General features: G+C 55.7%; 1 protein-coding gene across 7 annotated transcripts in view; it reads right to left on the bottom strand.

Moving 5' to 3' along the window:
* Positions 1-4,365: 4,365 nt before the first annotated feature.
* The window catches only part of NF2 (NF2, moesin-ezrin-radixin like (MERLIN) tumor suppressor), a 49,004-nt gene continuing 35,599 nt past the window's right edge, over positions 4,366-17,770 (bottom strand). For 3 of the 7 annotated variants that reach the window (XM_052796292.1, XM_052796293.1, XM_052796298.1), the window contains 2 exons: positions 15,903-16,062; positions 4,366-5,314 (listed from right to left, as the gene is read on the bottom strand). In XM_052796292.1, the coding sequence (XP_052652252.1) occupies positions 5,264-5,314; positions 15,903-16,062 (211 nt within the window). In that variant the 3' untranslated portion in view covers positions 4,366-5,263. Of the gene's footprint in view, positions 5,315-13,983; positions 14,112-15,886; positions 16,063-17,770 lie in introns of those variants that run through there. The other 4 variants (XM_052796294.1, XM_052796297.1, XM_052796296.1 and 1 more) reach the window with 3 other exon arrangements.

Genomic DNA, 17,770 nt, shown 5'->3' with positions numbered 1-17,770 from the left:
CAAGTTCAGGCATCCCATTGCATGATCCTGCACCCCACCACATGGTCCTGTGCCCCACCATGTTGTCTTGCAACCCATCGCATGATCCTGCGCCCCGTCACACGGTCTCGTACCCTACTGCGTGGTCCCGCACCCCATCACGTGGCCCTGCACCCCCCTGCACGGTCCTGCATCCCACCATGTGGTCCCTCACCCCATGGTGTGGTCTTGCACCCCTTCGCAAGGTCCTGCACCCTACCGTGATCCCACAGCCCACCGCGTGGTCCTGCACCCCATCACACCTCGCCCAACATCCCCCCTGCTCGGCTCGAGCAGCCTCCGGCGATTCATCCTCCTCTCGCAGGGAAACTGGTGGCTGGAGCAGCTCCACGTGCTTTTTATTTTACAGCATCCATATATTATCCCCTCCCTGGTGCTCTTGCCTCGGTGGCTGAGTGGGCAACTCTGGTACCAGCCAGAGGTTTCAGCTCTGGAGCTGTGGCTTCCCCACGGGCAATCCTTTTTATCCCGTTAAGCCCCTAATTAAGCCGACAAGACACACGTCAGGCTTTTAATTACAGTTTTGTGGTGGCTGCTCCAGGGGAGGCGTCAGGGCAGGGGGAGATGCGCCGAGCTCGGCAGGTCTCTGCCGGGAGCAGGGAGGTCCCCGGGTGCCGTCCCCCCGGTGAGGCTGCCTCTCCCCTCCCCTCTCTCTCCTCATTTCAATTTCTTTCCCCTTTTTCTCCCTGGAGGACCAAGGGCTGGGAAGAGGAAAAGGTGAAGGGATGCAGACGGCAGCCCTGTGCCAGCCATCGACCTGTGCCGGCGGTGATGGATGAGGATGGATGAGGATGGCCGGGATGGCACAGGGCTGGTAGCCACCGGTGAAGGAAGGAATAAAGTCCCCATGTCCCCAAGATGCTGTCCCCAAAGAGCAGGACCCCGGCTGGCTTTGCCCCTGGGGAGCAGCTTTTTACGTTGTCATCCTGCAACCCAGCCCCGAACCATGTGGGAGCTGAGCGCCCATGGGTGCCCCAAGCTCCCCAGGGTGCCCAAAACCAGGGATGGGGTGTCCCATGGGCTGCTCCCCTAATTCCCACCCCGTGCTGGGTCCTGTTGCCGGTGGGCAGAGGGTGACCCCATAGAGCCACCCGCAGCCCTGGGGTGCCCCGGTCCCCCCAGCTCCAGCCTGCACCCACCTTGGCCTGTGGCCAGGTGCCCGCCGTGCCGTGCCGTGCCATGCCATGCCGTGCCAGCCTGCATCCATTAAGCAGTGAGTCAGAGCCGGCCCGGTGCTGACTAACGCCTGCGTGCTGGCTCCGAGCACCCGTCCTGCGTGCCAGGGTGCCCGCTGCACCCCGACACGGCTGGGGTGCATGGGTGCGCTTCCCCGCTTCACCTCCCCGTGCAAATAACACCTCCCTGGGCACGCACACCCCAGGCGCAGATGCCCTTCCCTTGTGCAAATGCACACCCCGCGTGCAAATTCTCTTCCCTTGCGTGCGCAGACCCTTAATGCAAAAGCAACCCTCGTGCAAATGCACTTCTCTCGTGCCCACGCGCTCCCCGCACGAGCCCACACGTGCAGAAGCACCCCAAGCCCCTGCAGCCGGCCCCGGGGGTTTGCCAGTGTCCCCCTCTCTCCCCGTTGACCCCCGCTCCCTGCTCCTTCCCTCACCCACCTGAGGCACCCAACGCCGGGGCAGCACCCCAGGGTGCAGGGGGGGCAGCTGGGGGTGCGGAGCAGCCGCTGGAGTGGCAGTCCATGATTTGGGGTGGGGGGGGAGGCCTTGGGTGCTGCCTGGCCTCCGGCACCGTGGGACAAGGCTGGCATACCGGTCGGCAGCCCCTGGAGCCGGATGGCCTCGCCGGTGCCGTCCCTGCCTCAGTTTCCCCATCAGTCCCCGCTCCTGCCCCGGCTCTCTGCTGCAAGTCAGGGTTTGGGGACTGGGATGCTCATGCGAGCAAGAAATCGTCCCCAAGCCTGTGCCAAAGCCACCGCCACCGTTAAAGTGCGTGGAGAACCACTGCTGAAATGCTCAGTTGTTGCCTTGGGTTAGCAAAAAAACCCCAATTTCCTTCCCGAGGAATCCATGGCAGGAGGAAGGGGCTGGGAGAGGTACATGGGAAATACTGTTTGATGGTTCTTTTTTCCTTGGGCAAAGTCATCTCCAGCCAACCCACACCCCCTCTGCTGCCGCCTCAGCTCTGATGAATTTAGTTTTGCTAAAAAGGAAAAAAATCAGAATGAAATTTCCTTTGAAAGAGGAGAAATGGCCCAGCCTGCGGCACGGGAGGGCAGGCAAGGAGCTGGCATGGGGCTGCCCGCTGCAGCATGGGGGGGGCTGCGCGTGTGCAATGCTGCCAGTGGGGAAGGCTGTGGGGCTGCAAGCGTGCAAAGCTGCCGGCGTGCGAGGCTGCACGTGTGCAATGCTGCGACTGTGAGGCTGTGAGCGTGCGAGGCCCCGAGCATGCAAAGCTGGGAGCGTGGGAGGCTGCAAGTGTGCAAGGCTGCAGCCATGCAGTGCTGCAAGCGTGCAATGCTGTAAGCATGCAATGTTGGGAGTTCGCGAGGCTGGAAGCATGCAATCCTGTGCGCACACGAGGCTGCAAGTGTGCAAGGCCGTGAGCACGTGGGGTTGCAGGCATGCAATGCTGTGAGCGTGCAATCCTGTACGCACACAAGGCTGCAGGTGCGCCACACCATGAACGTGCGATGCTGCTGCAAGTGCGCAAGGCTGCAAGTGCGCAATGCTGTGAGCGTGCAGGGCTCCCGGTGTGCATGGCCCCTGTGAGCGAGCAGGGGGAACCCCCACGTTGGAGGGGACAAGGAGACCCCCCCCCTGCACCAGACCCGGCACCCAGTGCATCCCCCTGCGCTGCTGTGCCGGCCCCGGCATCACGGCCTGGGCTGGGAAAAGCCCTTTTGGCTTCAATTTGGGGCCAAATCCCCCAGCTGGGGGCTCTGCCCATTCCCTGCGGGCAGCGCACCAGCTGCGTGGCTGACACCGGTGGCTGTGGGCAGCCCTCCTGCCCCACACGTGGGAAATCAGGTCACCCTCCGCTTCCCTCGCCCACCGCCTCCCAGCAGCCCCCGAATCTCCCCCGATTCCCCATCAGCATCCCTTTGCCAAAAAAACCCCCCATCCCACCTCCATCAGCCCTGCTTAAAACAACAACAAAAAAAAGGAAAAAATACCCACATCCCCCCCCAGCCCACCAGCTTCTCGGAGGGGACCAGAGCCCTCGCCACGAGCTCCGTTTAATCTCCCGGGGTTTTGCTGCCGGTGAGCAGATGAACAAGTGCATCCATCGCTGAGTGCATCAAGTCGCAGTGGGGCCGGGGGGGCCGGGAGCAGCCCCCCCAGGGTCGGGTCTTGCCCAAGTGTTTGGCACAGACGGTGGTTTGGTGAAGCCGCACGGGCAGCCCCGACTCGGGGCCGGCAGCTCAGCTGAGTCCCCATGTCACCAACGGGGTTTTATCTGTAATTAATTAAAAAATGGAGGTCAATGCAGTGTATCGTTTATTTATTCCAGGCAGGCTGAGATCAGGCAGCGTCAGGCAGAGCCCCAGGGACGGCAAACACGGGGCTCACCCCCCCCCAGGGCACCCCAAACCCTGGGAGAAGGGCACCCTGCTGCAAGAGGGGATGGAGGAGCCCCGAGGGACTGGGGATAGTGGGACCCCCAGAGCGATGGGGAGGGGGGAGCCATCCCGGCCCCGCAGGGAGCTGCCGGAGGGATCCCAGGGCCGCAGCCGTGCTTTCCATTAAAACCTCCTCCTGCCGTTAACTGCGGCAGCGAAGGGCTTCGCGACGTTTTTCCCAAAGAAAAAAGACCAAACAAGTCCCAGCTCCCCCTCCTAGTGCTTTGAATTTTTATTAAAACAAAAGAGAAAACCGTTATTTCTTCCGAGTACAACAGTCCAGGGGAACGGGAAAGCGGCTGTGCCAGGCCACAGCCATCCGAATCGCAGCCACGTGCGGGGAGTCGATCCGAGGCAGCGCGGTTTTAAATAAAAAGGGTTCAGGATGCGATCTACTACATGCCAAGCCCCGGGGCTGACCCTCCGGCCGACTCCGGTGTGGCTGTAGGTCAGATGAGGTTGTGGAAGGGAGGAATTGGGGGTCCCGAGGGGATGCGGGGGATGCCCGGGGCAGCACCGGCTCCGTGAAAGGGTAAATTGCAGCTGGAAGGGAGGCTTCCCCCCCTTGAACAGAGGGCAGGATTTGGGACGGAGACACAAAGGAAAGGTCAGGGCATCCCTGTTCTCCCCGCGGCCGATGCTGGGGGGTCAGAGCTGTGAGCAAAGGCACCCGCTTAGGGACAGGCAGGAGCAGGCAGCCCCAGTGCTCGCCTGCCAGGACACAGGCAGCCCCCGGCTCAGAGGAGCTGGGGGGGGGCCACATACCGCGTTACGGGGTGCTGGAGCTGAGCACCCAGCGAAAGCCTGGCCCTGAGTCCCCAGAGACCCCCTGGCCTCAAGCTGCCCAGGTCTGTCACAGTTTGCAGGAAAAAAAAGGTTTAATTTGGTTGGCACTAGCTGTTCTCCTGCTCCTTATCCCTTGCAGAGAGAAGAAGGAGGAGGAGGAGGAGGAGGAGACCTTCCTCCCCACCTCCTGCCTCTGCCTCCTCTCCCCAGAGAAGCAGCAGCCCTAATCCCCATAGACCGAGGTCCCTGCAGCCGCTCTAATCCTGCTCCCTGCCCGCCTGCCTCCCACCTCTGCCGGGCGCTGGGAGAGCCGGCGCGACGGCCCCTGATTTACAGCACTCTACTAGAACATGCTCTGTGTTCCTAATGGAGCTCCAGGCACCGCCGGCGCGGGGCTCCGGGGCTGGCACGGCCGCTGCCGGCAGAAGAAGGCAGCCCGGAGGGATGGCATCCTTGCCAGGGGAGACCCTTCGGCACGCTCCTCCACCGGCTGCCAGGCTGGGGGGCACGGCCGCAGCCCTGACCCTGGCACCAGGGGGGAAAGCCTGGAGGGCTGAGCCAAAAATCTACGCTAGAAAAATAACAAAAAGGCTGGGGGGGGAAAAAAAAGGTAAAAAGAGGGACAGGGAGGAGGATAAATGGACACTAAGCTAGAAAACATCACACAGTCTGTGGGCGGCCGAGCCCCGAGTCCGTCGGCGTGCAGAGGCTGGTAGCACCCAGCGGGGACTGGGGGGCGATGCTCGGCTCCCCGGCCCCGGTTGGGGTACGACGCCGGTCTTGGGGGAGAGGTTCCGGCTGGCGGGGGAGCCGGCCGGCAGGCAGCAGCGGTGCGGAGCGGCTGGTCGCTTCCTAGAGCTCCTCGAAGAAGGCCACGCGGGACTTGGTGCTCTGTAGGGTGAGCTGCAAGAGAGCAGAGGGGTCGGCTGAAGGGGGACGAGGCTGACCACCCCTCTTTCCCGCAAGGCACCCAGACCCAGCTTCACCCCCCCCCCGCCCCCGGGAGGGCACCGGGTTGAGCAGGAGGGAGCTGCTGCCTTTATCCCCTCCTGGCCCAGCCCCTGCCCCTCCGAAAATACCAGGGAAGGCAGAAGCAGGGACGTCGTGCACACCCTCAGCAGCCGAGCCCCCGGCCGCAACAAGCACAAGCCCGAAGGCGAAGCGCAGGGCAAGGGGAGGCAGGTTGGGCTGGGGCAGCGCGACTGCTCTCTGCGGCCGACACCACCTTCCCCCCCCCAGAAATGCTGCTGAGGGGCCGCAGATTCAATCAACTTAATTAGCGTGGCTGCAGCTTTCAGGTTGTGGGATACACAGGAGCCTGGACCAAAGGTGCCCATCCTGGGCATGGGACTGTGCCCTTGGGGTCCAGCGAGCTCCTTCCTTTCCTTGCCCTGAGGGTAGGGGAACACACGGGGCTCTTGCAAAGCTGGAGGAGAAACAATCTCCATCAACTGAGAACAGAGGAAGAATCACGCTCGCCTCTAAACCAACAGCTTCCCCAAAGCCTCTGGGCCAGGCAGGTACGCGTAACCTCCGTCACCAGTTAGGGACCATCCTCTGTCCCGTGCTCACGTCCAACCCCAACCCACCACCCTTGCTGGGACGAGCACGCACGCCCGGTGTGCTTCAAGCAGCCACAACGCAGCTCGCCACCACCGCCCCAGGACCTGCGTGGGGCTGACGCCTTCGCCCTGCCCCGGGACCTCACCCCAGACCTGCTCCCTCCATCCCGCAGGAGGATGGAGCTGGAGAGCCCTCGCTTGCAGGACTGTGTCCTCGGAGCCAAGGCTCTGCAGGACTTGGAAACCTGGCCCAGAAAGGTTTTTTACAGCGCTAGCGAGGCTATCTGAAAAATAATACTCCACGGAGGAACCGCGAGCCCATTTTCTAACGGGCCAAACGAGAGACGAAAGAAACATCCTCAGCGGTGAGGAAGAAATCACAGTATTTACAGATAACCACCCAAAGGAGCATGGCGGGAGAAGTGCCACCTTCCAGCCAGCTGCTGAATCACCGCAAGAGTTTGCCAAACCAGCCGGCTAATTGCGAAGGCTTCGTTTCAGCTGGATTAAGCAGCGATGCCTTCCGCTGGGGACGCCGGTTTTGCTGAAACAGGAATCCTAGGATCACGTTACAGTGAGTTAAGCCCCGCGATGGAGCTGCCAAGCGCTCCCCCCTCCCCGCTTCCCCCCATGGCCTTTCCTCAGTAATTCCTTCACAGCTCTAATGCCATTCTGAAAAAATCTGTATTGCAGAGGAAATTTCTGCAGGGGCTTAACACCCTTTGCTGGCAGCATCTCCTGGGCCAGGGCTGCCGCTCCCCCTCCTTAGCATCCCCCTGCTCCTCCAGCATCCCCTCCAGAGCCGGATAGAGGGTGGATGAGATGGGACAGGGGCTCTGTGTGCTACGGGCAGCTCTGTGCCTCTCTTTCAAGGCTGGAGAGGGAAAAAAAAAAAAAAAAAAGGAGCAGGCAGCCCCAGCCCGCTGCCAGCCCCACTGATGGCCCCAGCGCAGGCTTCGTTTCAGCTTTTCCAGCAGAAATCCCGCCTGTGATCCCAAGCAGACACCTGGCTGGGTCACAGGCCAGAGAATTTGGCGTACAAAACCTGAGCGGACATCACGGCGCGCAGCATAGTCCTCCCCTTTGAGCAGGGCTGCTGCGACGACCTGGTGCGAGGATGGGGACTGCGGTCCCCCGGCAGAGAAGGGCGGTGGGCGAGGGGACATCACGGGGCAGGAGTGGGGTGGGTGAAGCTGAGCCGTCCCACGCGTTTGCGTGAGTGCCAGGGCTCACACTGGAGCCCATCCACCCACCACAGCCCAAAATGGGGCAGCTTTGCTTTCCCCTTTCGGCTGGGGAGACCTCCGAAAGGCCAGACACCCCCAAGGAGGAACATTTACCTGCCAGCTACCTACTTCCTAACGCCCCATCACTGAATTCATCTCTTCTCCAGGCTGGATGGTGAATCAAAGCATCCCACCACCTCCCCAGCCCACGGCAGCTCGCAGTGCCACTCTGTTAAAGCGCAGCACGGGGAGATGCCCCCAGGTACCCCCCAGCAAACTTAGTGCTCTGACGGAGAAATGAAAGGAGCCAGATGATGCAGAGAGGGAAGATGTTTCCCCCAGGCTTATAAGGAGATTTGACTATTTCGAGTCCGCTCTCTGCCTTTAGCTACACGCAGCTCTCCATTAATCCCCCGTGCACTTTTGCTGTCCTGGGGTACCTCAAAGCACTGCTCGGGCAGCAGCCGCTGTGCCCGGAGCTGTGCCTTCCTGAGCAAACGCTGCTGCAGTACTGCGGGAAGCATGTGGAGGCAGAGCTCCGAGGGCATCCAGCACAGGCGCAAGGAGAAAGAAGAGATGCAGCCCTGCTCTTTCACCAGGGGCTTTCATCCGTGACTTTCAAAGGCTCCCCGAGATGTTCCGTGTTCATTTTTTTTACCTATTGAGGGAAACCGAGGCATGGGAAGAGCAGCCCAGCTGTGGGCATACAGGGAGCGGGAGCAAACACGGGTTCTTGGTAAGATGGGGTCCCACAGAGAGGTGAGAGCACTGAATTTCCAAGAAGGCCATGCCGTGTGGCTCGGTGGCACTCAGCAGTAGCCAGATTTTGCTATTTGAGAGGCAAAGACCACAGGGATTTCAACGGCAACAGAGCAGGCACCCGCGCTGCCACCCTCACTCCTGCTAAGGAGCAGAGGCAGAGGCACCCCCCCGTCTCTCATCACCCCCATGTTATGCTCTAGCTGTTCCTGAGAAAGCCAGGAGGCTCGTGCAGTGCTGGCGTCTGGGCAGGAGGATTTCTTCCCATTTAGGCTCCTGGGAGAGGAGCCTCCGGCTGTCTTTCTTCCCAGTAACCTGGAAGGTGTTAGAAAAGCATCACACGAGCGAGATACGGGCACAGTTGGCGTACTTCTCATTAGCAGGAGCTGGGTTATGGCTAAGACCTCGGCAGCGGCCAGCAACTTGAGGCTGCTCTGCCTCCACCACCCCTGGAGCGAAGGCATCTCCAGCAGCCACTGGTGGGACCTCCCGCACCAGGATTTGGGGCTGCCTGGCAGCTCTCAGGCAGCTGCCTTCTCACATCCGATTACAGTCCGGCACATGAATAAACAGAGAGGAAATTAGGATTGCTCTTGACTGCACACTGACCCTCCACCGCCGAGGGAAAGCTCCCGCCCTCCCTTTTTCTTTCTTTTATTCTTGTTTTTCTTGCTGTTGAGCACTTGCAGGCAGGGCGATCCTTGCTCCCATCGCAGGCCGTGCTCAGGTGAGGCGCGGCGGGAGAGCTCTGCCACCGGCCGGTGCGGTGGTCTCGACAGCGAGCGTGGCACGGCTGCAGCATCGACAAAACCCGAGGGATGCGCTGGAGGAAGACGGGCAGAGCCAAGGGAAGCTCCTGAGGGCAGTGAGCCCCACGGCAGCCTGACTCATCCCACCCAGCGCTGCGGGGGTACACGGAGGTGCTGCGTAAGCCAGTGGGCGCGGAGAGCCCTGCGGCCGAGCTCGCTTCCCATCTGCTTTCGGCTGCAAAAGCATGAGCCCCAGACAGCTCTTTGCAGGGAAATCCCACTCCCTCACGCAGGGAGCAACCGGTTTTGTTCTTTTCTTTTCTTTTCTGCACCGGGACATGAAAGGGAGGAAGAGAGCAGCCAGGGAGGAGAGCACAGTCCTGCTCCGGCCTCTCCATCGTCTGCTGGGGGAAAGCCCTAAGGTGGCCTCTGGCATCTCTGCAAACTCTCCGCACCCTCTGCCTCCCCTTTGCCCGGCCAGGCAAGGAGAAATAAATATATATACACCCGTACCGTAATGTTGTGCAGGCAAGGCAGAGTGATTAAGAGCGAGTTACATTCTCGTCAGTGCAGAGAGTGGAAAAAAAAAAAATTGATTTACAAGCAGTATTATGATAATCTCCTTCCTGCAGGAGGGAGGGTGGGCTCCACAATGCACTACCAGAGCCATCAAAGAAAATTTAGAGAGAGAGAGAGGGAGCACAATTAAGCGGCCAGAGCTCACATGAATCAAGATACAAGAAAGGGAAGAGTCCCACTCCCTGCATTCCTATGCTGGGGTTCCTCTGAGCTCTGCTTTTACCCAGGCTGCTGGACTGATTTGATTTAAGAAAAACAAACAAAAGCAACCCAATAAGTCCCTCATAGCCAAACGCGGTTTAGAGTGGCTAACCCAATAACCGCAGGCACATAACTTCTGCTGGCAGGGCAAACTGAATAGAGAGAAACCACCTGGGCTCTCAGCAAGCCCACCGGAGCCGGTGCCCTTCCCACGCACTGGAGATGGGGCACAGGCAGAAGGGGACTGCAAATCACATCAACCTTCCCCCATCCTCCCAGCTCCTGAGGAACAGGGAGAGGTTTAAAATTTCTCATTTCCTTGCTGTTTCCTTGCTTATCCTCCAGCCTGGCCAGGCTGCAGGAGAGGGTGACCCGTGCCACCCCTAGTGGCATCACCTCACCCCGTATGATGCTGGGGACATCTTCCTGCTGCTGGGAGGGAAATCTACAGTCCCTGCTAAATCATCACCCTGTGCTGCATACAGTAAACCCTCTTTATTCCCCCCCTGCTCCCCTGAACATCTTTCTCCATCCCTGCCCACTCCCCAGTCCCCACCAGCCAGGTGGACCTTTCAATTCCCACATTTACTTTTGAAACTGAAACTTTCCTATTTTTCCCTCCCCACCCCCTTTCCAGTCCCCACCTCGCCTTTTCTCTGTTACTCCCACGCTGCTGTTTATTCTCTCCCAAGCACAACTTTCCCCCGGCCTCCAATGCTTTGATGAGTGTGTTTAAAAGAGAGAAGATGATGCTCCATTTGAAGGAAATGCTTTTCAAAGGCTGTCACAAAAATAGCTGATAGGCCTGACGTTTCCTAGTTTCCTTTCGCTCCTTGTAAACAAGGAAAGGAGGCTGCCGTGTCCCAGTTTAGCTGCCAGGGAGTTTCACTTCCCAGCTCCGAGGAGAACCAGGGCAGAAAAAAAATGAACCTAGCAGGGACACAGCCTCGCACACACGGGTATGTGTGGGCAAGACCCACGTGAGATGCACCTCCATCTCCTCCTGCACTCAGAAAATGTGTGCCCAGAGGTGTCTAGAGCTGCTCTGCTCACCAGGTATCTCCTGGCTCTCGCCTGCATCCTAGCTGCGTGCCAGGCAGGGCAAGAAGCCAGCATCTTCGCTCATCTTTTCTCTCTACCCTCACAGCTCCTGAGGGGATGGGAAACGCCGGTGCTGCTTCTCCTGGGAAGTCCCTTGCTGGTCGTGTGCCCACTCTGCAGCATGCAGCCTTCCCCTCTCCTGGTGGGAGTGGATTATACAGTGATGCCACGGCAATGCTGCAGTTCTGCATGAGACTAAAGAGCACCTCATCTGTGTCCAGGCTATCACAGGATCCACAGGAAAGGACGGAACCACCTGTGTGCAGCTCAGCCTGCTCTGTACCACCCAGGCTCCCTCCTTTTGCCCTTCCCAGAGCAGAAGTATTTCTTGTCCTGGTCCCCTCCCTCTGCAGGATGAAGGTCCAGAGGCACAATAACGTTCTCCTTCCCCGAAATGGCTGTGGTCCTCCATCTCCCCAGCAAACCACTGGAGCAAAGCGGACCCATTTCACGCAGGGGAGTCTGCAGGTCCCAGAAGGGGAGAGGTGAGGAAGGGAGTCCCCAGGAGATGACAGAGACCCCACAAGATTTGTTGAAGTCCTCGAGGGACATGCTTCAGCCTCCTTCCCTAGCAAGATGCTAGCCAGGCGCAGCTGGAAAACGGGCAGAGGGAAGCCGTCTGCCCCAGCACCAGCCTCCTGAAAACCTTCAGCCTGCCCAGATGATTAAGTAGCCTCATGACATTTGGTGGTGGCACAGCAGCTTCATATCTGCATCACAAGAGGCTCCGACAGCAGTGCCCATCACCAACTCAGCAGTGTCCTTACACTGCTGTAGAGGACAGACCACAGCATATCTTGAAGGTCAGAGGAGTGAAGACAAGCCTGCAGAAATCCTCTTTGCTCTGCCTCGCTCGCCCCTCCGTGCTTGGCAGCCAGGAGCTGCTCATTGCCTAAACCTGAAGGGGACGATGCTGCATCCATAGGAATGCGGTAGAACGTGACTGTTCATGGCCCAATGATGGAGGAATCCCAGACCAGTCTACCTGTGATAAATAAGCAGATTTGAAGTAGCTCATCCAAACTCCAAGTGCCTCAATGATAGGAAAAAATCCTGCATTACCCAAGTTGAGGGCAACGCTGCACCACAACCAGGATCAGCCAGGAGAAGAGCTGGCAAAAGCACGGTCAGCAACACCTCACCCCAACACCAATGTCCGCACAATCCCCGTGGGCACCAAAAGTGCTGGCCCCAAGGAGCGAGCTTGAGCCCCAGAGAAACACTGCAGCTGAGAAAAAGCTGAGAGCTGCGTGAGAGCCTGGCAGGGAAAGGCCAAGCCTGCCTGTTGAAGGACCAGAGTACTGCTCAAGGACAAAGCCGCTTGTCTGGAAACAGGCGTGGAGATTTGCTCCTTGCCTGGATACTTCAAAGGGCTTAAATCACAGTAAATAAGCATGACTGTGCAAGAAGAAAGCAACTGGAATGAAAGACCCAATTGTGTTTTAGAGCAGCAGCCTGTCCTGGGAGTCTTCCTACACTGGAGGATGCAAGGAAGAAGTGGGTTTTTTCATCTTCTACCACCCTCCCGAAGCTGAGCCAGCTGGAGTTAGCAGCACCAACCCACAGCGCAGAGCGCTACGGAGAAGGGAAATCAGTTTCCAGATGAGGTACTTGTGCTGTGCCCACAGAGCTCATAAAAAAGGATTAGCATGTTAACCACGTAATTAAACATGAAAAACTTAGCAGGCGTCTTCAAAGGCAGGCAACAAAACCCAGAGGTCACACCACAGCACTTGCTGTGCATCTGGTTTAATTATGGGGGCTCCTCCCAGGCACCGAATCACTCCCAGCTGCTGGATTAGTCTTTTCACAAACTGCCAGGGCTTCATTTCACCTCCTTATGCTGTGGCCACAAGTGGATTTCGCCCCAATTTCACCTGCCATGGAGTTCCTCAAACCAGTCGGATCGGGACAGCGGGTTTCAACCATGGCCAGCCTGCCCCAGAGAGACATCCAATGCCTCCCCCCAAGGTGGCCCAGACCTGCAGGGTCACCCCTCATTTTAGCCTCTTTCCCAAGGAAATGCTTAAAAATGAGAGCAGCCTGTCTTGGGAACACCTGCAGCCCCCCAGAGAGCAACTGGCGGCAGCTAGCCAGCACAAAACCCTAACTTGAGTGATTTACAGTGCTGCCTGTAGCCCTGAAAGGGCTGGTCTATTCAAGAACGGCACAAACCTGGGCTGATAGCTTCTGGGTACCCACCAGGGAGAAGTCTGCATCTAAAGCATCCTCCTGCCTCTGCCACAGAGCTCCAGAGGTGCGGGGAAATTGCTCCATGGTTGGCTGTATGTGCCCCCCATGCAGGCAGGGCTGTGCAAGCCCTCAGAGTAACTTTTAACGAAAGCCTTTTCCAAAGGCGCTTACCACCAGGTTTGCCACCCGCCTTCGTGAACGCTGCTACCGCAGCATCTGTGCCGTTTCTTCACTTAGTGCTACCGCTTGAAACTCGCTAAACCCTGTGGGTGTGCAAGAACCACGGTCGAGGAAAGAGCAAAAAAGCTTTCCCAAACTCATCCTCCTGAAGGAGGGAGTCAACGCTCTGCACACACACACAGCCTGCGGATTGAGGGCAAATCCTCGGAGGAAAGCAGGCTCCGGAAAAAAGAGACGTGACGTTAACAGAGCAGGAGTCACCAGCGTGCTGAAGGAGGCAGGGGACAGGCAGCGGCATCGCAGGCAAGAAGGAAAGCAGCTGACAGCCGGTGTCCCTAGGCGTGATGGTGACCAACGGCACTACCTCCAGCACAGTCTCCATGGACCACCCCCAGCTGCAGCCTTGCCTAAGAGCTACCTGCAGACACCGACTGTCCTCAACCGTCTGCTTTATGTTCCTGCAATATTTCTCAAACAGGCAGACGCTCATAATGCGTCCACGTGCTGCTCTGCTCCAAGACGGAGGTGTGCATTTTTAGCCTGTTATGACAGTTTTGGCAGCAGAGGGTTGATGGGGTTTGTTTGGGTTTTTTTAAATCCTGAATTTCTTTCTGCGGCAAACAAGGGGGAAGGTCCTGGTTTACTTCACTAAAGAAATCCTCAAAGGCTACACTGCACCTCCAATAGATTCCCAGCCACCAGCAGCAGAGCAAAACCAGGCACGTTTAATTATTTAAGCATCTATGCCTGCACTCCCCAATGACGTTGCCAACTCAACTTCTGCCAAGAAAGACGCTTCCCAACACGGAGGATCAGGTGCAGAAATGCAGAGAGACTGTGAACACTACCGAGGGAGCGAGAGCCGGGCAGGGCGGCTGCCTGTGACATGCTGCACGGGTTCACCATGGGGACAGGCAGGGTGCTGCGCCGTGGCGAGCCCGGTCTCACCGGCACCGCACCCCACTGCGGTGTGTAAGGAGCATTGTAGGGATGGCAGCAATGGGAGCTGGCTAGAGCAGTGCGTATCGCAGGCAAGCTCATGCACGGGTTAGTATTACAGCCAGTGATCCCATCACCCCACGCAGAGTACCTTGGAATAACCTACTTTGCAGTCTCAAATGCAGATAGGTCTTCTGCCCTGGGCTTGAGGCTAAACCAGCAAAATAAAATGAACAACAACAACAAAAAAATCCTCTGTGATACGAGTAATGTCAGGTCATTTGTGCAATCTGTACAGTTTGCCCAGAGCACTGAAGTGATCAGCGGCTTCCAGGTGGGGTAGAGGGTTGGTATTATTTAAGTATTGCTAAACTGCTATCCTCTTTTCCATTTCCAGTGTCTTGCATTTTCCTTTCCATCACAACTGCAAAGACAAAAGCCCTCTTGACCTCCTGGTGGCATGAACAAAAGCAGTCTGCAATTTTATTCTGATGTGCTCCACTAATAGACTATTATTTAAAAACCTTTGCTCCTCCGGCAAAGATGCAGGAGCCGGGCAGCCTTGGCTCCCTCCTGAAGGGAGGGGACAGCATAAGACTCCAGCTTCAAAGGAATGAAGACTGACCGCACGGTCCCAATTACAGTGATGAGCCCTGACAGACATCGAAATGATTGCCAAGCCACCTTCTTTAAGTGAGACAAATGGGACCATCAGCTCTCTATGAACTCGTCTCTGTCAGAAGTTAAAATTTAGCATTTTCCGTTTAAACCAAGGACTCTGAGCACGGAGACAAAACCTAACAAAACCTACTGGGAGCAGAAATGTCTTCAGATTCTACGATGACAAAAGGGCCTGTGATGATTTTTATATTCTCTGCTCTGGTGGGACAGGAACCCGAATAGCTCAAGGCTAGCATGGGGAAACCAGGAAGTGAGACCTGCTAGATCAATTTTCCTGCCCCAATTCAGTGATCATAAACTCCCACCCATGAAAGTCGGCATCAACCGATATTTTCAAATCTTTTCAGAGGTGACTCTCAGCTGGGAATAGTAAAGAGAGAAGGATTTGGTTTTAAAACCTGGAGTTGTTATCACAGCCTGCATCCCGTGCCATACAGATTTCTGAATCCTTCACAAGGACAGCTGCTAGCTGAAAGCCAGCTGGCTAAAAGCCTTTGCAGGTGAGTGGGGCTGACCACTACAAACCACCGTACCAATTATGGATGTGCCCTCAGTCCCTCGTTACACTGAGCCCAACTGGGAGAACAGCAGAGCTATTAAGCAAAGGAAAAGGACAGGACATAAAAATAAAGAACGGGCTTTGTTGTGACCTTTCAGGAGTGACCCCCAGGCTAGCAGATCCAGACATCCTAACTTTTTGGCTAAGTTACTCATCTCAACCGCATTTCTAGAGGCAGGTGGTTCCAGGGTCCACAGCACAAGGGAGCAGACATCTCACACACACCCCGCTAGCAAAAGGTTTTGCTGTTAGTATTTGAAGCTGCGCTACAGGTTACTCGAGAACAGCTTAAAAGAGAGGATGAGGCTTTTGGCTTTTTCTACTGAGAGCCCATAAGTCAGGAGTATTTTTGCCCGCATTATTCACCAGATAAGGTCAATGCTGCTTGCCTGTAGGGAATGATTGCAATAGGCAGGTAGGGCTTTTCCTGTTCCTGGGGTCACTAGGGTAGCAGATCCCTTCTAACAACATCCCTGTACAGCTTTTGTTAAGGCTCAGCAAGAACTTCAAACCTCAAGACCTTTGCATCCCTTCACACAGCACTGAAGAGACAAGATTTGATTGTGGCAAATATAAGCAGGACCACCAGAAGCTGAAATTCTCTGCACCCTAGTTCAAAGCTAAGCAGCCCAGGAAGAAAGCCTAGATCAAACAATTTTATTATAACAACTTGTGCAAAAGCTAAACCAAACGGAAGGGTTATTTTGTTGTTGTTTTTAAAGGATTTCATCAGGCGAGATACAAACTGGAGGCCTCCGATACCTTTTTAATAGTGTTGTGCTTGCTGTTGCCTCGGCTGGCATTCTCGTTGTGCAATATATCCAGAGCTGTCTCTCTCTCCTTTAGCTTCAGTGCCTCAATTTCTGTCTTCAGCTCATTCAGCTGCTCCTGCAGGTGCTTGCTTTTCTCCATGTACTCTACCCTAGCATACACAAAAAAGTCCTGGGTTAGTGCTGGCCAGTGGCAGATTGCGACATGATACTGTGGCAGCCGATAACGGAATTATAACAGAAAACCCTTAGCTTCATCATTTCTCGTGTGTGGAACTGATGTTAGTTTACAGCACACAGTAAACTACTCAGCAATGATTTGCTCATTATTAAAAAGAGGACCCAGACAGCTGACCCAAGAACAAAACTGTAAGTTCCATTACCATAAAAAAATAAAGTCAAGCTGGAGCTGCTGGATCATGTTTGTAAATCTCCCCATTTCTGAGTGAAGCTGCACCATGACATAGGTTAACGTTGCACAGTTTCAGTCTACAAGATAGTGGTTTAAGCACTTCTCTACTCCACCGCTCCCTCTCTCAAACCCAGCTCACAAACTCAAAGGCACGAATCCTTTCAGTAAGGAAGGACCCTGATGTACTGACTTCTCATGTTTTAGAGGGATTTAGCTTGTAAACCGTGTGGGAGCAAGCACTGCCCCTAAAATACCAGGTATCTTTTAGACACACAGTATCCCTGGGAGAAAGAAAGGTCTCCAAAAAAAGAAAAAGAAAAAAAAAACCAAACCCAGCCATTCTCGGGACTTGGCCATAACTGCCTTCCACAAGGAAGCATTGACTGGAGAAAAATCACACCATGCCAGCCTTGTACTTGTGATTAAACACTGAGATCCAGGTCAAAGTACCAGCAGACTAAAAAGAACCCTTTCAGAGTGCCAAAATTTGTAGCAAGGTTTATCTCAGCACCCAAGGAAGCCGAACAGTCCTGGAGAAGCCAGCAAAAGCATGCTATTGCTTTTAGCATTTGGCAGAGCCAGGCTCTTCCTGCTTAGGAGAGTGGGATGACCTAGTTAGCAACCTGGGTACAGAACCAGGAATTATCCTGTTATTTTCAGCTTCTATCTTTTTCCTTCTGGCTTTAGGAAAAGTTTTTAACCTCTGCCTCTAGCATAGTGGTCCATTATTTCATACATGGGAGAGGGTACTCAGCAGAGGCAAAATAAACCACCCTCTGGGATCCAGGGGCATTTCATTCCAGCCCCAGGAAGTTTTGGCCGGAGCGCTACGGCACAGCCCTTCTAGCTTTGATCTACTACCCAATCGATGAACAAAGTACATTATTACTACAGAGATTAAAATCTGATCTGCTTTGATTTCTGCTAAATTTGTAATTTTGAAGGCTACACTTAAACCCTCAGGAAAACACAAGATCAAAGCTCATAATCACATCCAAACTTGCTTGCACACACTTTTTATATATAAACATGACACAGATTTCAAGAAAAAAGGGTTAAAGCCCTAACACGGGACCTTAGCACACATTTTCTGGACACACCGCAAATGCACAAGCACCAGCCTGCAATAGCTCAGCAGTGCAATAGCTCAGTGCACCAGAGTCAGACTGCTGTTAACTCTTTCTACCAACATGGACAATTCAAGCCTAAACAAGAGTCAGGTTAACCATATGGAGAGGAATTGACGGGTGCAGGGCTCAGCGTGCTTAAACTCGCCTTTAAGCAGGCAGCAGAGACGCATCTGTGACACCAGGTCCCCACCCAGAGAAACGGTCAACCAGTAGCTACATCATGCTCTGGGCAGAGCTACTAATGACCTTGGTAAAAGTGAATCCAAAAGACTTCTCCCCCTTTCACCTCACACCGGTGCTCGTCTGGAACCTAAAAGT

This window comes from Harpia harpyja, chromosome 9, assembly GCF_026419915.1.
Source record: "Harpia harpyja isolate bHarHar1 chromosome 9, bHarHar1 primary haplotype, whole genome shotgun sequence".
Classification (NCBI taxonomy): Eukaryota; Metazoa; Chordata; class Aves; order Accipitriformes; family Accipitridae; genus Harpia; species Harpia harpyja.
This window is presented reverse-complemented; position numbering and strand designations above follow the sequence as displayed.